Below are 22594 nucleotides of genomic sequence, written 5' to 3'. Positions count from 1 at the left end.
TAAGGTATCCATGAAATTTGAGGAACTATTCTCATTGCAGGACACCCTCTCTAGCCCTTGGGGACCTAGGTGAAGCAGAGCAAAAATGAGACTTGGTGGCTTTCTGTTTTTCTTCATGGCAGCGCAGGTACAACTCAAAGCCTCATCTGTGCTGTGACAATCACTCTCCCATGAAGCACCACTCCAGCACAACATCTGCCATTATGATGCTGGGGCCATGTCCTCAGAGGTCAAAGATTCACTGTACATTCAGATCCCACCACCCCCTTATGCCCTGAGAGGGTCACAGAACTGTGAGTAGGGTTCTCCACCATCCAATTTTATGGACGAGGAATCTCAGGATCACCGATGTGAGCACTGAGGCCCCAATTCACAGCAGCGTAAGACCTGAGCAGGTATGGCCCTGGTCTCAACCTCAATTTCCCAACTGAAATGCTGCTCAGCTCCCTGGCCCACTCCCCTTAATGGGAAACCAGCAGAATGTACACAGGGCATACACAGCTTCCACTGCGGCTATCTGCGGGCCACAGCTGCTGCAACGTCCTGCTTCATTTCCTGGATTTTGTCCTCCACATTTTGCAGTGAGAAAGTTCAGTGTCCTGCTGTGCCCTTCACCTCCACTTCATTCTTCTCTTGCTAAGAGTGCCGACTCTGTCCTGACACATCACACACTCAGTCTCCTGGGGTGCAGCCTTCCCAGGGAAACCTCATAGAGTAACTCGGGCCTGTCTGGCCTATGGCTTTGCCTGCCACCAATTGTCGGCTACAGGGAGGTCACCATGTTCTCTTCTCCCCTCCTACCATTTCCCTTACCTTGTAGAAGGAGTATGGTATATTGTGCAGGTCCAGCTGCAGCAGGTTTCCCAGCCCAGGCAGTGCCACAGGGCCTGGCGGGTAGCGAGCACCCCAGCGTTGGCGCCGGTGCATCAGGTCCACCAGGAGCAGGAACACAGCCACGGCCAAGGCCACAGTGAAAAGTGCATCCACAGTCAGCAGCCCCATGGTGCCTGGCAGACCACCGAGTCCTCTGCACACAACCAGTGGCCCTCACTGCTCCAGGCACCTAGGACAAGGCAGCACACCCTTACCACTCCCTGCAAATGTAGCAGCTTCCCTTCTACACAAGCCTGGGCTGCACTTTGCCCTGTGCTGGGAGCCAACCTACTCTGTTGATTGCAGCCAAAGGCTAGAGGGAGTGGCTAGGGCACAGCAGACACAGGGGAAACTACAGCTGTATCTAGCCATCCTCTCATTTCTAGCTCATACCCAGGGGCGCAGGCACATGGACAGAACTGAACAGAAGCTCAACATGTCTTAGTGCTGCGTTGGGTACCATGGGATGGCTCAAAGTGGAAAAGTGTCTTCCAGGATGCATGTCAACTTGCTTCCTTTTAGAGAGACTAAGGTCCATATCCCAGAGGAGGTGGAGAAAAGTCAAGGGCTGGCATGCCAAGCCAGTAGCACTTTGAGAGCAATGGGGGAAATTCCTCAGGTTGTTGAATGCATCAGGCTGGGATAGTTTTTTGAAGGCTTCATGGAGAAACTGGAGAGACACTCAAACTAAGACAGTGTCCCAGGCCACACAGCCAAGTGAGGAATCCGACAGCTAAAGAGGATGGACTCACTTTAGTGGACGGGTATCCAACCTTTAGGCTCATCTGGGCCACACTGCTTGAAGAGTTGTCTTAGCCTGCATTTAGCTATTAGTACAGTCAACAGATGTACGTAAGCAAGTGACCTTTTCAGTATTTTATTATAGCACTAAAAAGGGCCACATGAAAGCTAGGGGCATATTTGACCGTGTTTTAGGAAAAATAATGCATCACTGTCTGGGCTGACCAAGTGGTTCCAATTCTTACAGATTTCTCTAGGTGCTTGTCAGAAGTTTTTGATCTAATTTCATTTTTCAACACAGTTGTTCACAAATGTCCATAATGTTAAAAAGTGACTATGTGAGTCAGGCATGACAGTGAGGGAGGCCTGAGTGTGAAGAGAGGTCTCTGGGAGGAGAGGTCTTAGAGGAGCTGGCAGGGAGACCTGATCAAACTTTTCTTTCAAGTGAACACTGCTTGCAACTTTATACTGTCCAAAAATTAATATGTACGCAAGCTTTTGAGCAGTAGCAATATATGTGTAATTTGAACAAGGTCATGAACACTTGATAGACTTTTTGTGCTTCCTATATTACAGCTACTAAAAAGTATTTTTACTTATTAAAGTATCTTAGAAAATAGGCAGAGGATGCAGTTCAGTGGCACAGTGCCTGCCTGGCAAGCGCGAGGCCCTGGGTTTCATTCCTGGTACAAATAATAATCAAAATAATGACAAGTCTAAGTTGCAAATTTAAATTAGACAATACACTTGATCTTAGTGAACAGTTGAGAAGTGATGATAATTAAATATGAAAACTTCCCTGAGTGCTTAATAATAATAAATGCCTGTCTTCACAGGAATATAGTCATTTACTCAGTTGGAATACTATTGTGGGACCTTAGACAGGGGTCACTGTTTTCTTGGTCCTTCCCTCAGGAAATCACCCACCTGGGAAGGCAAGTCACCCTTGAGAAAAACATTACAGAAGATTTTCAGCAAAACTCAATACGTCAGATGAGTCCCGGTGACACAGTTCTCCAACTGAGAAGGGAAGATGAGCTTGCTATGTACAGAAGCATCAGAAACAGTGGTCTGCAAGCCTGGCCAATGGTCAGTCACAGTCACGGGGATTTAGCGTCTTAGGCTAAAGGACTCATCTCCCAGCCAGGTCATGAGCCTTAGGAACTATGCCTGGGACCATTTTCTCCACAGAACTGAGCAGCACATGCCATATAGACTGCACTGGAGGACAAGGTCTGCAGCCAAGACACCGAGGGGGACAGCTGACAGCATTCTCGGAAACACTAACCAGATGGCAAGTTCTACAAACTGCACGTTCAAAAGCATTCAGATCTACTCTTTCACCTAATAGTCAACATTTAAAGGCAAAAGTCTGGGCTCAACCTCATAGCCCAGTCCTACCAATGTCCACTTTTCTTTTCCCCTGTTCCATGATTCAAACTCAGGACCTTGTGCTTGCCAGGCAGGCTCTGTGCCACTGAGCTACATCCCCGGCCACCTCTGTAAACTTCTGCCCTTAGGAAGTTGCCTGCATGTCTCACCACTATCCATACACACTGCCTATGCCTGAGGGCTGGTGTCACCCGAGTGAACTTTATATGCTACTCTTAACTCAGATGTCCACTATTCAGAGCCCTTTGCCAGAACACAGCCATAGTAAGGGCACATTCTTTGACTTCCTCAGCAAAAAGCTGTAGTTGATGACCGAAGATTTAGACTGAAAAAGTAGTTTGTCTACAGCTGCTAGAGTCCAAGTTTTCTTCTGCTCTTTCCATTCAACTCCTGTTTCAGGATAACTGGCTGCAGTTCCCTCCTCCCTGTGATCTGACAGCCAGGAGACAGTCACTTAGGAGCTTGGACTGCTTCCTCAGCTGGGACAATGACCCTAGGGTAGTACCTCCCTGGATGACAGGTAAGAATTCAGCAAGCAGGTCTGAAGGACTGAATACTTCTGCAAGCAGGGAGGCATCGCAGCTTCCTGAGGCACCTCAGCCTGTGGTGAGTGCCCAGCACAGTCTGCCCAAATCTCAGACTGTTCCGGACCCCCCAGGCTTCTGGGTGCAGTGAAGTGGAGCAGTGGGTTAGAGGCCACTACAGCTGCCTCCCCATCCCCCCCCCCCTGCTACACTTGGAAGTCTGCTGAGCTCCTGACGGATGGGCGGGCCTACACTAACCCCCGAGCCCAGCCGCACCTAGCCATCTCCTGCAGAGGAGGAGCTGGGCGGATCCAGAGTCCCTACAGAAGCCCTTTCCTTTGTCTGAAGGACTGAATACTTCTGCAAGCAGGGAGGCATCGCAGCTTCCTGAGGCACCTCAGCCTGTGGTGAGTGCCCAGCACAGTCTGCCCAAATCTCAGACTGTTCCGGACCCCCCAGGCTTCTGGGTGCAGAGAAGTGGGGCAGTGGGTTAGAGGCCACTACAGCTGCCTCCCCCCCAGAGGACTGTGGATATCTCTGCAAGCAGGGAGGGAACACAGGCTCCTGAGGCACTGCGGCCTGTGGAGAGCACCCTAACCCGGCTGCAATTGAAGAGCTGTGGATCTTCCAAGGGGCAGGTGGGCGCACAGTGTCCCTGAGGCCCAGCTTGTCTGGAACTGCGGAGTTCTGAGCAGGCAGAGGAGGGACACTGGTTCTGCAGGCCCAATGGCTTGGGGTAGTGCGGTGTCAGAGTCTCAGTAGCTCCAAGCATAGAAGGGGATTTTCAACAGATCCTGAGGAAGCTTTCAAATAACACTTGAAACACAGAAATATACAAAATGACAAAACGAAAGACCAAATTACAACCTCAAACCTCCAGCCCATCTCAGGAAACCCTAGGAGCAATGTATATAGAAGAAAATATATCCCATCCACCTTATATATCGGACATAATAGCTACTGAAGTTGACAAACAACTCCAGGAAGCTTTAAAGAAATTCAAGCTCGAAATAATCTCCCAGATAAAAGAAGAAATGATAAAAGAAATGAAAGAGATTCTAAATATATCTAAAGAAAACACAGATAAAAAATTGGAGGAACTAAACAAAAAGATAGAATCCCTAGACGAGCAATATAAGAAACAAACAGAATACATAATGCAGATGCACAGAGATATACAGGAAATAAAAAACTCCACTGAAAGTTGTAAAAACCACCTTAATGAAAGTGAAGATAGAATTTCAGACCTTGAAGACATGATTGCAGCTAGTGAACAGGAAAGGAAAGATCTTTTGAAAATAACAAGGAATCAGGAAACAACAATTCAACAACTGCAAGACGATGCAAAGAAGAATAACATAAGAATGATAGGGATTAATGAAAGAGAGGGAGACAACATAAAGGATGTCAAGAGGATATTTAGAGAAGTAATAGCTGAAAATTTCCCAAGCATGAGATCAGAAACTGACATCAAGATCAGTGAAGCATATAGAACTCCAAACACTCATAACCAAAATAAAACTACACCCAGACATATAATAATCACCATCCCAGAAATCCAACACAAGAATAGATTACTAAAAGCTGTCAGAGAGAAAAGACAGATCACTTATAAAGGAAAACCTATCAGAATCACAGCAGACTTCTCAGCACAAACGATAAAGTCAAGAAGAGCATGGAGTGAAATATTCCAGATCCTAAAGCAAAATGATTTCCAACCAAGACTGATATATCCTGCAAAACTATCATTCAAAATAGATGGTGCAATACGATACTTCCATGACAAAGAACAGCTGAAGAACTTCATGAACACCAAACCGACCCTGCAAAAAATATTGAAAGACAGTTTAGATACACAAAGGAAAAAACCACTAAGCAAAGCAAATAATTAAACAGAACAGAAAGATAAAGATGCAACAGCAGAGAGATAACATTCCTACAATTAACCAGCATTTAACAGTAATAACCATTAATGTAAATGGTCTCAATGCACCAATCAAAAGAAACAGACTAGCAGAATGGATCAAGAAACAAAATCCAACCATATGCTGTTTACAGGAAACCCATCTAACCCAGAAGGATACTCACAGACTGAAAGTCAAAGGATGGAAAACAATTCTTCATGCAGCAGGAATCCAGAAAAAGGCAGGAGTAGCCATTCTGTTTGCAGACAACGTGAACTTTAAACCAACAATGACCATAAAGGACAAAGAAGGTCACTACATACTTGTAAGGGGAAAACTCCAAGAGGAAGAGATAACTATCTTAAATATATACGCACCAAACTCCAGAGCACCAAGTTATATAAAACAATTATTAACAGAAATGAAAACTCAAATTATCAGTAACACAATTGTAACAGGAGACCTTAATACGCCATTGACACCAAGGGACAGATCAACCAGACAGAAAATGAGCAAAGAAATAACAGAACTGAATCATACCTGTGAACAAATGGGTTTGATAGACATATACAGGATGTTCCACCCAACAACATCGGAATACACATTCTTCTCAGCAGTACATGGATCATTTTCTAAAATAGACCATATATTAGCTCACAGAACATATTTAAACAAGTGCAAAAGAGCTGAAATCATCCCTTGCATGTTATCGGATCATAGCGCTCTGAAATTAGAAATTAATGATAAAAGATACTGCAAAAATCCCACAAACACATGGAAACTGAATAACACACTCTTGAGTAATCAGTGGGTCACAGAGGAAATTAAAGAAGAAATCAAACAATACCTAAAAGAAAATGAAAATACAGATACAACTTACCGGAACCTGTGGGATGCAATGAAAGCCATCCTGAGAGGAAAATTTATTGCACTGAGTTCCCACATCAGGAAAACAGAACGAATACAAATAAATAACTTGATGCTACACCTCAAACAGCTAGAAAAAGAAGAGCAAGTCAAGCCCAAAGCCAAAAGAAGAGAGGAAATTATAAAAATCAGAGCAGAAATCAATGCAATAGAGACTAAGAAAACAATCCAAAGAATCAACAAATCAAAGAGTTGGTTCTTTGAAAGAATAAATAAAATCGATAAGCCCCTAGCCAACCTTATTTAAAAAAGGGAAGAAAAAGCTCAAATTCATGCAATAAGAAATGAAAAAGGAGAAATCACTACAGACCCAATAGAAATACAGAAGATCATCAACACCTATTTCGAAAACCTCTACTCTCAAAAGTTTGATAACACAGAAGAAATAGACAGATTCTTAGAAGCATATGAAGTGCCAAAGCTAGATCAAGAAGATGTAAAACTGTTGAATAACCCAATCTCTGTTACTGAAATTGAAAATGTAATTAAGTCCTTACCCACCAAGAAGAGCCCAGGCCCAGATGGATTCACTGCAGAATTCTACAAGAAATACAAAGAAGACCTAATGCCGACACTCCTCAAACTGTTCAATGAAATTGAAAGGGAAGCAATCCTTCCTAAGTCGTTCCTGGAAGCAAATATTACTCTAGTACCAAAACCTGAGAAAGACCCAACTAAAAAAGAGAACTATAGACCGATCTCCCTAATGAACACAGATGCAAAAATCCTCAATAAAATATTGGCAAATAGGATCCAGCAAATCATCAAGAAGATTATACACCATGACCAAGTGGGATTCATCCCAGGAATGCAAGGATGGTTCAACATACGCAAATCAATAAATGTAATCCACCATATCAATAAAGCCAAAAATAAGAATCACATGATCATTTCTATAGATGCAGAAAAAGCCTTCGATAAGGTCCAACATTTATTCATGATAAAAACTCTACAGAAAATTGGAATAGATGGTCTTTACCTCAATATAATAAAGGCCATTTATGAAAAACCAACAGCCAGCATCATTCTAAATGGCCAAAAATTGAAAGCCTTTACTTTAAAATCAGGCACAAGACAAGGATGTCCTTTATCACCACTCCTATTTAATATAGTACTGGAAGTACTAGCCAGAGCAATTAGGCAAGAAAGAGAAATAAAAGGGGTAAAGATAGGAAAAGAAGAAGTTAAGATGTCGTTGTTTGCAGACGACATGATACTCTACATAGAAGACCCCCTAAGCTCCATTGAAAGACTCTTAGATACAATAAATAAATTCAGTAATGTGGCTGGATACAAAATCAATACTCAGAAATCAATAGCATTCCTATACTCAAACAACAAAATCACAGAGAGGGAAATAAGAGAAACTGGATTATTCACATTAGCAAGCAAAAAAATGAAATATTTAGGAATTACTCTTACAAAAGAAGTGAAAGACTTATACAGTGAAAACTATAATACACTGAAAAAGGAAATTGAAGATGATCTCAGAAAATGGAAAGACATCCCTTGCTCATGGATAGGAAGAACAAACATTGTGAAGATGGCCATTCTCCCAAAACTCTTATACAGATTCAATGCAATCCCAATAGAAATACCATCAACATACCTTATAGATCTAGAGAAATCACTCCTAAATTTCATCTGGAACCAGAAGAGACCTAGAATCGCAAAGGCAATTCTAAGCAGCAAAGGCAAAGCAGGAGGCATCACAATCCCTGACTTGAAATTATACTACAAAGCAACAGTAGTAAAATCAACATGGTATTGGATTCAAAACAGAGCCGAAGATCAATGGAATAGATTAGAAGATACAACCACAACTACAAACACACTCAACCACCTTATCTTTGATAAAGGAGCCAAGCAGGTTCACTGGAAGAACGACAGTCTCTTTAATAAATGGTGCTGGAAAAACTGGCTCTCCATTTGCCGAAAACTAAAGCTAGACCCATGTCTATCACCATGTACTAAATTAAAATCTAAATGGGTCAAAGATCTGAATATTAAAACAGAAACACTAAATCTATTGGAAGACAAAGTGGGTAGAAACCTTGGAGACATAGGAGTAGGTAAAGAATTCATGAACAGGACTCAAACCGCACGGGAAACACTTCCCAGAATCAATAACTGGGACCACTTCTTATTAAAAAGTTTTTGCATGTCAAAAGAAATCTCCAGCATAGTGAAAAGAAAACCCACAAACTGGGAAAAGATTTTAGTGAACTCTCTCTCAGACAAGGGACTCTTGTCTAAAACATATAAAGAATTAAAAAAACTCAGACCTCCAAAATTCAAAGATCCAATCCAAAAATGGGCATCTGAGATGAGTATGCAATTCTCAGATGAAGAAATGCAAATGGCAAATAAATATATGAAAACATGCTCATCATCATTGGTCATCAGAGAAATGCAAATTAAAACCACACTGAGATTCCATCTCACTCCTGAAAGAATGGCCAGGATCAAGAAAACCAACAACAACAAATGCTGGAGAGGATGTGGGGAAAAAGGAACTCTCCTGCACTGTTGGTGGGAGTGTAGACTGGTACAGCCTTTGTGGAGGTCTGTCTGGAGGTTTCTCAAAAAGTTCGGATTGGAAATCCCATTTATTCCAGCTATTCCACTTCTAGGCATATTCCCAGAAGAACTGAAAGCATCATACCACAGTGATATATGTGCACCTATGTTTATAGCAGAACAATTTGTAATCGCCAGATCTTGGAAACAACCCAAGTGTCCATCAACTGAAGAATGGATAAAAAAGTTGTGGTATTTCTATACAATGGAATATTATTCAGCTATAAAGAAGGATCACATTGAGATATTTATCAATAAATGGGCGCAGCTTGAGACCATACTCATAAGTAAAATAAATCAATCTCGCATGTATGAATACCGAATAGTTTCCCTAATGTAAGTAATGATTCAAATATATGAAAATATGTGGCAATCATGATTCCCCATTATGTGGCCTTGAAGCCTTATAAAATTTTTCACTTATTAATTAGAAAGGCTTTATTCTGGGCTTCTTGATATGGAAATATTTGAAGCTATAGTATATGAAGTTTTATCCAAATATCTCAAGGAAAAAGACAGACACTATGGTAACTATTATTCTTTAAAAAAATTATTTACTTATTTCTTATGTTTATTTTAATTAAGGGAAAAATTTAAAAAATTAGGATATATAATAGTAACTCTTTTCGATTTCCTATTAACTAGTTTTGAAGTCCTGTAATGCTCCCACGATCTTGTTTTGACTAATTAGACTCTGTTCCATTCTGTGGGATAGTATCAAGTCTGAGAGTATAGGCAACTACTTTGAAGGCAATAAGATTCACTAAGATGCCCATTCTGGTTTGACTATTGTCTCCTTTGGAAGTCCTGTAATGTTTACAATGTCTAAGTTTTATTGGTCTTGTTCTCTACTGTTTTGTCCAACTTTATAATATCTAATGAGATAGACAAATCTTTTTAAGGAAACAAGAGACAACGTTGATAACTATTGTTAATAACCGTGTACTCTGTTCTACATCATGTGCTAAGTCTATCCTTGGTTTTGACTGACAGCTTTGTTCTGCCATATTTGACTTTATTCCCCCCCCCAAAAAAAGTAATAAGAACTAAGGAGTAATAAAATCTAAAATGTGTAAATTTTGTTGTAAAAAGAGAGGAAGGGAAAAAAAGAGCTCTAATGGATATAACAGCAAGTGTGTATAGGGATGTTGAATAGCTGACTATATTAATGTTTTTGGATCATTGAACACAGCTGTTTGTAGTCTCTCTGTTTGAATGTCTACTTTGTATTCTTTGATACTGTGATTTGAGCAACTATTTCCAAGATGATAATATGTAATCTATTAACAGGTGATTTCTTACTGTTATGTTTTTTTTTTTGTAGTTCTGTATTATATGTAACCTTACACTGCTTTGTTTTGTTTTGTGTTTTTCTCTTTTTCCTCTTAAATAAAAAAAAAAAAAAAAAGAATTCAGCAAGCAGACAAAGGGGAAAGGACTTACACTACATGGAAAAACCTAAGACCTTTCAGACCTGAGAGCTAAAAGACTTTCAAATACCCAGGTTGCTGTTATTTCTGTCAAGAAGCAGGAAGAATTCTAGGACTCTAATTGCTGATATGTGCTATTGACTAGTTTACCGGGACATTCTGATGGCCCCCACGTGACTTTGAAATTCACAACAAACAAAAGTCCCATGGACCCTTGGGAGGGGGCAGAAATGTGACAAGCCTGCTAGCTTCCGCAGCACATACACTAAAACAGAACTGTGACCAAACTATAATAGACAGACATTGCGTGTCCAGCTGGTGTCTGTGTGCAGTCACTGTCAGACTCCTTTCAGGTTCACTGTCAAATTCCTGTACCCTTCAATTGAACCTAATTAAACGGGTGGTGGGGCAGGGGTCGGCCTCCAAGGTGGCCTGAAAGAGACAGCCCTCTCCTCTCCCCACTCACGGTTTGGGTGGGCCCCAGACCAGGAAGATGCCCCTGGAGGCGCCTCATCGGCCAGCCCTGCCCGCCCCATCACCTCCAGAACCTGGGTCTAAAGGCTGTGGACGCCAGCCCTGCGCCGGCCTCCCCACACCCGGGGCCCCAGCTCCTTGCCCTGCCCTCCCTGCACCGCCCACCAACTGGCCTCCGGGATCTCGGGGGAGGGGGGGGGGCCCTGCTGTGCTGGGGGAGCCTCCTCCTCATCCTTCGCCTGGGAAACAAGGCCCCGAAGTTTCCCGGGGTAGACAGGTCTCGGCTGGGCGCCCTTTACCTCGAGAGATCCGAGGACCGAGAGGTGGACAGAAACCGGTGCCAAGGCACTCAGAGGAACATGCCACTGAGGAGGCTCAAAAATGAATACTTAGAGCCCCACCCAGAGCCCTTGGGATTTAACTTCCGAGGGCCCCGAAGGCCCTGGGACAGGCAGTCAAGTGCAAGTGCGCAGAGATCTCTGGGACTTGTAGTCCGTCCCTCTTCCAGCCCAATCTCTGGGTGGACTAATGGGCAGGATGGGCTCAGGTACCCTAGGTCAAGGAGGGCACTGCAGTGAGAAGTTTAAAAGTAGTGAGGAGAAGAGACTCATCACATGCAAGGAGAGCTCCCTATGTTTCCTTACTCATTTCCAGCTAATTTTTCATTGGACACTATGCAGTTCAAAAGATGAGATAATATGTTTAAGCCGTGATAGAAAATAGGAGTGTTCCACAAAGTTTTTCCTTATGGCTGAACTACCTGACATGAACGAAGAAGTCAAGACAATGCCAGGAAAAAGCAGCAGAGGGACTTCATTAACAGTGCACTCACCTTCCATGAGGCGCTGGAGGACCCATCAGGCTGCAATGAACTTGCACTAGACAGTAACTCAAAGCTGTAAGAAACAACACTAGACAGCTTGAGCACCCAGGCGCTTACAAATGTTGGTGTTACTGAATCTTAGGTTTGTAATTCCTGTTTATTCTCCTGTGTGATTTTCTCCTCCCATATTTGTTATTCTTTCATTAATTTAAAACACCAATGAATAACCCATTAATTACAACTCTACGTTATCCGGCACACAATATATAAACTTGTAATCTGGGACATAACAGTATAACGTTGGTGGGATTGAGATAGAAAAGAACAGACTTTGTACTACATGATATAATTTTTTATTACTGAAACGAGGTTTTTATGTTTAAGATACTGAGTTTAACCAACGAAATCAATGAGAAAGTAGAGAAGAATGCATAAAAGGAAAGAAAAAGGTAACCAAGCTCGACATGAAAATAGCCACTAACGGCAAGAAGACAGTAATGCAAACATATAGGAACAGCTAAAGGTAAGATGTGCAAGACACGAAGATAAATGGTAGAAGCCTTTCTTTTCAGTAGTTAATTTAAGTGTTTCTAATTTAAACCCTTTTGTTGAAAGTAGAACCAAAGACTGTAGATTGGCTCAAGAAAGAAGATCACCTACATGCTGATTACAAGCTAGAATTTTATTTTTATTACATTTTATTTTACACAGAATAGAACCCAACAAAACAAAAGAATAAACTCAATCAAAACAAAGCAGTGAAAGTCATACTGAACTTCCAAACAGGCTAATAGGAAATCAAAAATGCCTACTATAATATATCTTGCTATCTTCACAACAGTTGTCCAGATTATCAGACATAGCAAAATCAAACAAAACAAAAGAGAAGAAATCCAACCAAAACATAATATTGAACAAAACAAAACAACACATGGAACAAGAACAAGCAGAACAACACTGAACACTGCTATCTTCAAAGTAGCGCTTAGGGTAGCAGACAGGGACAAAACAAAACAGTAAAATGGAACACAACATTGGATTTCAAAAAAAAAAAAAAAACCAGGAGGACATCCCCCACAGCTCACATGATGTGCACTGCCATCCTCCAGGCAGATGCCCAGACCACCAGCCCAGGCCCGAAAAAAAAAAAACCAGGAGGACATCCCCCACAGCTCACATGATGTGCACTGCCATCCTCCAGGCAGATGCCCAGACCACCAGCCCAGGCCCGAAAAAAAAAAAACCAGGAGGACATCCCCCACAGCTCACATGATGTGCACTGCCATCCTCCAGGCAGATGCCCAGACCACCAGCCCAGGCCCGAAAAAAAAAAAACCAGGAGGACATCCCCCACAGCTCACATGATGTGCACTGCCATCCTCCAGGCAGATGCCCAGACCACCAGCCCAGGCCCGAAAAAAAAAAAACCAGGAGGACATCCCCCACAGCTCACATGATGTGCACTGCCATCCTCCAAGCAGATGCCCAGACCACCAGCCCAGGCCCGCAGAGTCAACCAAACAGCAGCAGCACCAAGCTATTCCCTCCCCTCAGCGGCTGTCATCTCACCCTGAGTGCTCTGAGTCAGTGGGGCAGGGTGGGGATGCTCTTCTGCTTTTCAGCCTGCGCACTGGTTGGCTCACAGGAAGGCCTGGTCTCTCTTCTGCCTGAGGCTCTTCCCCATCCCCATAGCTGGGCTTGCTTCATGGGAAGGCTTTATTTGACATTCCAATGTCAAATTAAAAAAAAAGAAGAAGTTGACAGTAAAAGCTTGGGAAACAACATTCTATCCAAACAGGAATCACAAATGATCAGACGTGAATGTATCAGTGTCATAGACGTGAGGTCAAAGAGACTTCAAGAGAAAAAGCTATCATACATTGAGAAAAAGTCTAGTGCAGAAAGAACATAGGATTTCTAACATGTAGTAACCCATTGTGTGTATTGCATTAAATAACTATAGATAGGATTATGATGCAAATTCAGGATTTGGACAACCCCATTCTCACTGAGGCCTCACACATAGATGCGGAACACACCGCCCAACAACTTCAGGGAACTCATCTTCCTCAAGTGCACATGAAACATTCTCTACAATACACCAAACAGCAGCCCCAAAACCATCTCAATATGTTCTTAAAAATGGGAACTCACATAAAACTATTTTCTGGCCATGATGGAAGAAGTATGAAATCAGCAGAAGGAAAATTGCCAGATGTGTGGCAATGAACCAGTGTTTCCTTAAACAACCAATGGGTCAAAGAATAGAAAATAATTTGAGGTCCATGGGAAGGAAAACACAGCATACAAAACTCATCAAATGCAGCCAAAGTAGAAATCAGAGGGAAAATGTAGAAATCAGAGGGGAAATGTACAACTGCCTATACTTGCACTGAAAATGAACAAAATTAAAACCAGAAAACTAACAGCATATGAAATCCAAAGATAGCACAAGGGAGAAAATACATAAGACATAAACTCAGTAGCTGGGTTTGCTAACCCAGACAGGGAAGATGAGACAGTGGGGTTGCAAGTTCAAGGAAAGTCTGGGCAACTCAGCATGGACTTGTTTCAAAAAAGGTTTGTGTGCAGTGGGGGACAGGGATATAGGTCAGTGCTCCCTGGATGCAACAACCAGTGACACAGAGAGTCAGAAAACAACACATAAAATTCATGAAACTAAAACTGATTCTTGAAAAGCACTAACAAGACTGATAAATGATAGAATTGGATTCCCGGTCAGGAAACCACATGATACAATTCTAGCACAGATAAAAAGACAAAAAGTATGAAATATAAATGACCTTTATTTTAAGAATGCAGGAAGAGACCCCCTGAACCCACGGGGTCTCGGGGGCTGGAATTCTCTCTGTCAGACACGTGGAGTGGGGGCATATATGTATCTTAGGTTTGGGGTGGTGCCTAAGGGGCATTAGTGATGCACAGGTAGCCCACGGGTACTTATTTTGGGCCACAGGTAAATTCCTAGGGGCAGGGAAGATGGAGCCCCTTGGTTCCGCCTCCAAGGCTTTACTGGCTACCATGTCCTTTCAATGAACCTATTGCTAAGTGGGATAAGAATGAAGGAAGACAACAAAGATCAGACTTGAAAGGGGATGCTATTACAGATTCTGTGAAAAGAAAAAGAAATCCAAGAGTGTTTTAAAGAATTCTGTAGTTAAAAATGGGCAAATTCCTAGAGACACAAAAATCCATGGAAACAAGAGTGTAGTGATCCATTACAGCTCTAGATGTCCCTGGGGGAAGAAAAATGAACAGAGACCAAAGCTGAGATCAGGCAAAGCTCGCTCTAGATGGCAGGAAAGGAAGTGCTCAGCCACTGCAGTGCTTTCATTTAAACATCTGGCAAATTGATGTCATGTGACACCACTTTGCCTAGCAACTGATGGCTTGGGTTATCTTGGAGCTTGGTGTTCTCTGGAGTGAAGCAGCTTCCCTCTGGAGTAATTTGTGCCTGAACCTGCCTCTGCTTGACCCCCACGCATGACTTATTTCCAGTTTCTGCCACTCCCTACATCTTCTCTATTTCTGATTTGTAGCTGGAAGCGATGGGTGGTCACTGAAGGGGAAGGAGCTGTGTTTAGAAAACTGGGGAACTTTCCATTCTCAAACACTTTTCATTTTGAGTGAACTTACTTAAGCTAAAGATTTGCAGTCCAAGGATTTTAGGTCCCTGCATTTATCCATTTAACCTGGTACATTTCATTAATCCTAGCATTAGTCAGTTACCAGTGTAGTTGGCAACTGTCAGAAAGTGTCAGTGATCTGAGTTTCTTTTTAGAGCTAACATTTACTAGGGCATTGTGTTATATATTTTGTAGTTACACTTTTATGCAGCATGTCTAAGACCAAGTTAAGGTGAGACCTGTATTAACCGCACTCAATCTCTTGCTATCTATCAAGGGCCACTAAGCCTCCTCAGGAATTGTCTTGTACTGTGCACAGCACCTCTTACTTCTTTTGTCACTGTCACCCTCTGGATGAGTCACGGCCCTCCTTTGACCAAGGTGTGTTCCAGGAAGGCTCAGGACATTTTTTTCTCCTGTGACTTTACGTAGGCACATTATGCACCTTTGATCACTCTTATCCGTGGTCCCACAATCTCCTTGATGAGATGATCAGGGACTCACCCAGTATAGGATGTCACAGCAGAGGCTCTCTTATGTCCTAGATCCTCACTGACCTCAGAGAGCCAGGGCCAAAATATTGCCAATTCTCTTGGCCCATCTCTATCTCTAGTTTGTGTTCTCCAAACCTCAGTTGTTGAACACCCATAAGAAAAGTTTGATAATAGTTCAGTGTAATACAGGCAATAAGATTAACATCACTATGTTACTTGAATATCAAGCACCTTAGAACATGAAATAGAAGGATTATTTCCTACAAGCCATGGCTATTTTAACATTTGAATCCCAATAGAATGTTATATATTTTATATATTTTACACAGAAAATTAGAAATCAAAACTATACATAGCAATGTAGCATCATGATGACATTTTGTAACACGCTGAATTTCCATCTTGACATAAAATTCCCCTTTTAGTCAACCATCCCTATCTAATACATAAGAAGCTTTACCTAACTTGCTGACCTTCAGTGGGATGTACGTCTCTTAAGTTTTTGTTAAAGGCAGAGGCCTGAGTCCAAAGTGAAAGTCTATCAGTATAAACAACCCCTGCATTACATTTTGGGAGACCTATACATCTGGTGGCATGAAGCCATTTGATACACTACAGTGTTGTTAACAATCAGCACAGCCACTTGAAAACCACTAATACCATCTGAACAGTGGTTACTAGGACAACGGGATGTCTTTTGACATTAAGATGGTAAAAGTATAAACAAATGCCCCTAAGTGAAGAGGCAGGTCCTCTCCTCCCTTCAGGAAAGTAAGGGCTCCATCTTTTCTTTATTTTCTCATCCTCTCATCTTCACCCCATGAACATCAGCAACTCTGCAGGTCACAGAATGTGAGCAAGCAAAAGTGACAGTTGCTAGCAATCTGTCTATTGCAGCATATCCCACAGTCAGGAGCCTTGGCAATTGGGAATGAGAATGTAAATGACCCATTAAACAGGAAACATGGGGTGACTGTGTGACACACTGGAGGCTGTGAGTCACATGAAAAAGATCTTCCTGCTTGGTATGAGTGGTGGCAGTTTAATGTGGCACATCACACTGCAAACCTAAGTAGCGTGTGAAAAGGGGCTAATTAGAGTGGATGAAAGATCCTGTGAGGCCCATATAACAGCTTGCAATTTTGTCCTTTGTGCAGAAGAAAATCTCACATCCTGTATTTGGGAGCCTGGGGCTCCTGGTCTTTGCTCCTGCCTCCACTTCAGGCTCCTGCCTCACACTCAGGGATGTGGGTGAGCTCCCCTGCTAGCAGTGGCTCGTCATCTGGAGGGGAGAACTGTTTTCCCTTGGAAACACATTTTGGCATCAACAGTTGGGTGGTGGTAAATGAAGAGGGTTAGTGCCTGCCTCGGTGCCAGCTCTGGGCTCCATCTGCACCGTCGCCCACCCAGGGCCTATGGCAGCTGCCACCTCTGAAAAAATGGTTTCCACCTTTTTTTTAAGGTCTGGAATTTATAGCAGATTTATAACAGCACAGAAAATCATGTAGCATTTACATGTATATGACTAATAAAACATGTGCAATGTCACAGTATTGAAAACAAATTAATATAAGAAAGCAAAACAGACCCACACAAATGTAGTTACATTGGTTGTGAATTTGAAGCAAGTACTCCTAAAGTAAACAGCAATCTTGAAAAACAATAGACTTTGAGAATTTACATTACCAGATATCAAGACTCACTACAAAGACATAGTGAGACAGTGATATCCTGGCGGCAGCTTATTAGCAGCTTGTGAAAGCCAAATGTTGAATTTTCAGAAGGTTTACAGGTTGCTTATTGTTCTACTGGCTATTTGAAATTGTCTACTATAAGAGTATTTTTTAAACAAAAATCAGCAAACCACAAATCGGGACCATCTTACCTCCCACACCCTAGGAGCCTGCCACGCAGAGCAGGACCATGTCCTATCAGGGAAGCTGTCGGAATCATGGTGCCCCTACTGTTAGCTGAGCTGTGGCAAGCTCATATGGGAAGCTTCCTGGAATTGGCTGGCCTTCCACATCACTTTAGAATCTACACCACGTGGCCCAATGACATCCTCCTCTGCACTCTGGACACATAGTATGAGGTTGTGCTGAAGGGACAGATACTGGCTGTGCTGCCCTTCAGCCGCAGCAGAACACTTTCAGGCAAAATGTCCCTCACAACTACACATGGAACAGGTAACCTTGTTTTCTCCAGACTGGGGCTGGATAACCTGAGTGAAAGCTGTTGCCAAGGCAGCCCCTTTTTCACGAGAGGGGCCACTGCAGCACTTATCTGCATTCTTAAGGGCAAGTGTTGAACAAATAATTTAAAGGATGACTCTAGTTTATGAAGGGTAGAAATCTCAGCCTGTGATGTAACAAAATTTCTTTTTTTTTTAGTAACAAAATTTCTTTTGAATGGAGAAGGCAAAAATTGTCAATTGTGACTCAGTTAAGGTTATCTGGGTGGCTGTTGTTTACTCATCTTTTTTCTACTCAGGAACTGATTTTAAAATAATACTCTGAGCCAAATCCTTAGTGGTTGTAAGACCCACTCTAATCAAAATCCACAAAAGGAAGGTATATACAGGAGTGGGGCAAACAACAAACAGACCCATTAACATTTGTGATTGTTGAAACTCTGTTTGCCCCAGGCTTAACAACTGGTAAAATCAATGCATCCCTTTCTTTTTAGTCTCTCACAAACTCCTTTTATTTTTTGGGCCCTAGTGAACCCAATTATTTGCCTTAAGTTTCACATCAGTATCAGTGCATACCTGTGATGACCACTGACACTGTCAGTCCACTTCTACCTTTGTAGAAGTGTGCAACAGGGAGAAGTGTCCCGCTCCCACTATTTCCTCTCACCCCATTCCACATGCAGGCGCCATATGTAGCAGCCAGCCACAGCTCTAGATGTTCCTGCGGGGGCGGGGGAGATGGAAAAATAAAGAAATGTGACAAAAGCTCAGGTCTGGTGGAACCTGAAAGGAATTCCCAACCACTGTAGCACACTTATTTAAACTTCAGCCTAGCAACTGACTGCTTGCATTTTTCTGGGGGTGGGTGTTCTCTAGACTGAAGCAGTTTGCCTCTGGTGCTCTTTGATCTTAGGCCCGCCTTGCTTCACAAAGGCACCAGTGTCCAGCTTTAACCAGGCCCCACACAGAAGCAGGAAGAAAGAAGACCTCTGAACAGACGTTACAGAACCAAGAAAATGGAATCAATAGTAAAATATAATGTACCAAAATATATACATAATGTACCAGCACAGAAATCCTCAGGACTTCACCACAAAACGGTCCAATGATGCAAGGCAAAACCACCACAAATACTTCTCAAGCTCTCCCAAAAATGAAGATGAGAAAACACTTCCTAACCAACTCAACAAGGCCAACATTTGTCTGGTTCCAAGGACACACAAGTATTGTGTCAGAAAAAGCAAAAACAAAAATCCAACAGACCGTGAGGAATACAGACACAAACAAAGTAACAGGAACCTCTTCAACAAAATAACAGGAAACTGAGTGTAAAGTTGTATCAAAAATTAGGGTAAGGCTGTGTGACAGAGGGTTGCCTAGCATTCCTCAGCTTTTGGAAGCATCTTTAGCACTGTAAATATACATACTCATGTGTGTGTTTGTGCGCATGCATACATGAATATGTATACACATACCTAAATACATCTGCATACACACGTGTCTCACTGTCTACACTCTCACTTGATTGAAAGTATTCCTGGAGTACCACGATGCTTCAACACATAAAGAGTGACCATTGCAGTACACTGCATTTATAGGATCACAGGAAAAAAACATGATCATCTCGATCGATGCAGAAAAAGCATTTAATATCATTCCGTACATATTCATGAAAATTAGCATGTACAACACCGGGTTCATTCCCCACAATTGAAGGAAAAAAACTACTCCTCAGTCAGTGGACATGGGTGCCCATGGCACACTGTAGATTATTAGTGATTTAACCCTGTGATTGTGTGACTGACAGGGAGCTATAGATTCCCTGTCACCATCCAGCATCCCACATTGCATGTCTTCATGTACTGCCAGATTAATAACGGATCAAAGTTCAAAACTGTCAGGACTGAGTGGTATCACTTATCTAACAAAAAGTCCAGAAGTCATGTCAAAGTACCATTGGAACCATGTGTACAAAGTCTTGTAATCAAAACCATGACACTACTGTGCAGTTGGACATACACAGTAACAAACAAAGCTTAGGAAAAACATCCTGGACAATGACATGCCACATGTCAACCTTTCAGTCAATGACAGGCCACAAAAAGGAAGTGCTTTAAAAGTATAATGGAGCTTAAAAACTCTTAAGGCCTGATGTGTAGATTGTTGTACTCTAAGAAAATAGCTTCGTTATATGTGTATTATAGCAAACCTGTAAAGTGGCTTACTAAATGTGTTTTTTTATCCTTTTTCCCTAACTGATATGTTAAGTGACCTAATTGATATGTTGAGCAATACTCTCCTCTGTAAAGAATTGCAAGAATCTCACCTAATTGATATGTTAACCATTGTTGCCCTCTACAAACTACAGAAGTTGTGCTAAAACAAGCTAACAAGGGTTGTTAATCACTGTTAGGCACCTCTATTCTCCGCTAAAGAGCTAAAGAAAACTAGAATGGCCCATTAATTTATACTTGTTTAAAGTAACCTGGTTGTGTGCAGAGAGATTTGCGTATGAGTTTAACCCTTTACCCTGACCTTGACACATAACCACCGTTTTCTGTTCTGTATGGCGCCTTATTGCCTCCCTCTCCGCTCACCTATCTATCTAGGCCATAAAGAATTTGGGTTTCTGGTGACCTTTTCCCGACCCGGTGATGATCTGTCATAAAATGAGCCTGGCCCAATTTTAAGAACTGTTTAGCTTCAACGAAATTACCGGAAAATACTATGGCCCAAACCTCAATCAGTGCTTTCCTTTTGTTCTGTATGCATCAAATGAGTTAGATATCAGATCTTTGTAAAACTTAAGTTTCAGCTTCTTGTAAGTCTTGACCCCTTTGGACCCACTAGCGAAAACGAGCTGTCCTGGGATAATTAACTGTCCACTTTCTTCCCCAAATATTGCTGCAGATGTGCCACTCCGAGATAATGTCAATCTGTAGGATGGGAGTAATTTGAGAAACACCAGGAACTCCCGAGATTGTCAGAGCTAAGTGGACAGCAATACAGTTTCCAGACTCGGGTCAACAAGTTTGATGGCTCTGCAGGTTTCTTTGTTTCCCCACCCCCACCCCCCACTTTTCCTCCAGCCCCTTTTTAAAGCCCTCCCTTCAGTCTCTTGGACACAGTCTCCAAATTGGCTCCCAGAGACTGGTCGCCAGGCCTGGAAATAAAGCCGTTGCCACCTAAATTTTCGGTCTCTTACCTCCTTGGATTTTATACCGGGGCCCAAGTTATAACATTGATCTCATATCAACACGTTGCAATTGCCTGAGCTATGAGGGCAATAAAATGCTGTACTGAGAGCCTGCGAGCAACAGGTCCTACCATCAAGACTCTAGGTGCAGTAGGCTACACCACCTAACTTTGTAAAAGTCCATCTTTTGTAAAAGAAAGAAACTATGTTCTCCAAAGCTACCTGACTAACAATCTGACTGAAAATGGTACAGTGATATACATCCAGGCTGCCAACACCGTTCCATGGGGACAGAACAGTCTTTCAAGAAATGGTGCTGGGAAATCCATGCATCCCTGGGTGCAGGAATAAAGTACAGCGCTCAGCTGGCAGCACAAACAGACTGTCCCTAAACAGATCAGAGGCCTGAATACATGACATACATATGAAACTTTAAACAAGAGAACAAATGCTTCACTACGTTAGATTTGGCAATGATACTTTGCATGGGATTCCAGTGGCAGAGGCAAGAAACAAAAACTAGATTAGACTTCCTGAAAAGTAAAACTATTGTGCATCAAAAGTCACCATTAACAGAAGGAAAAGGAATCCACAGAGTTGGGGAAATAATTGCTAGTCACAAATATGACAAAACATTACTATCAGAATATTACAGAATAAGAAAACCAAGTAAGTTGATTGAAAAATGAACAACGAATAAATTCACATTCTTCATGGAAAATATCCAGCATGGCCCATGAGCACATGAAGAGATACTCAATATCACTCACTATTAGAACAATGAAAATGAAAACCCACTGGGATCCTACCTCACACCCCTACTGATGGCTTTTATCAAAGAACCACAGAAAACAAGGGGAGGCAGGTGTGGAGGCTGTGGATGCCTGTGTACTCTGAGGTTTTTTTATTCGGCTGGTTGGTTTTGTTTTATTGCTTGTGGACTCTTAATGAGACCATTAAGTGATAAAGGCAGTGTGGGATACAGTAGAGTAACTTCTCACAAAACTATCGAGAACTGTCAGGACTTTGAAATTTGCCACGTCCAGGGTAGCTCTCAAATAGGTAATACATAAATCAGGCCCAGTACAAACAACAATACACCAAAACGAGTGTATATGAATGGAGTCTCCCAAATATCGCAGCTTAGTGTGCTGCACACACTTCGTGTGCGTGCTGTGTGCTGTTCCCCACCACCAGGACGAGATGAAGCAAGGTGAGGGGAAGCCCTGTGACATGGCCTTAGGCTGCTCCTGACTTTCCAACTTCAGTGCAGGACTGCTGCACAGCAGCAGCTGGTCAGAAACCCCAGCAAGTGACAGGTCCACAGGCAACACAGCAATAAAATGCTGCACAGGCATTCATGTTCTTAGCAAACTAGAAGGAGGAAAAGTTATGAGA

The 22594-nt window shown here is 42.4% G+C and overlaps 1 protein-coding gene and 1 long non-coding RNA gene across 11 annotated transcripts in view; one reads left to right on the top strand and one right to left on the bottom strand.

Moving 5' to 3' along the window:
- The window catches only part of LOC134474874 (uncharacterized), a 74700-nt gene extending 53510 nt beyond the window's left edge, over positions 1-21190 (top strand). Inside the window, exons 2-3 of the long non-coding RNA XR_010045768.1 lie at positions 12053-12191; positions 20911-21190. This is a non-coding gene — a long non-coding RNA (uncharacterized LOC134474874). The remainder of the gene's footprint in view (positions 1-12052; positions 12192-20910) is intronic.
- Positions 1-22594, bottom strand: part of LOC100718953 (cytochrome P450 2D17-like) — a 131369-nt gene that overhangs the window by 78938 nt on the left and 29837 nt on the right. For all 10 annotated transcript variants that reach the window (XM_063243844.1, XM_063243845.1, XM_063243841.1 and 7 more), the window contains one exon: positions 814-1063. In XM_063243844.1, coding sequence (XP_063099914.1) covers positions 814-1002 — 189 coding nt within the window. In that variant the 5' untranslated portion in view covers positions 1003-1063. The remainder of the gene's footprint in view (positions 1-813; positions 1064-22594) is intronic.

Source organism: Cavia porcellus, unplaced genomic scaffold (genome assembly GCF_034190915.1).
Source record: "Cavia porcellus strain 051 isolate PalLab524CR breed Dunkin Hartley unplaced genomic scaffold, mCavPor4.1 scaffold_40, whole genome shotgun sequence".
Lineage (NCBI taxonomy): Eukaryota > Metazoa > Chordata > Mammalia > Rodentia > Caviidae > Cavia > Cavia porcellus.
The sequence above is the reverse complement of the archived record's forward strand: the minus strand, read 5'-3'. Positions and strand labels throughout refer to the sequence as shown.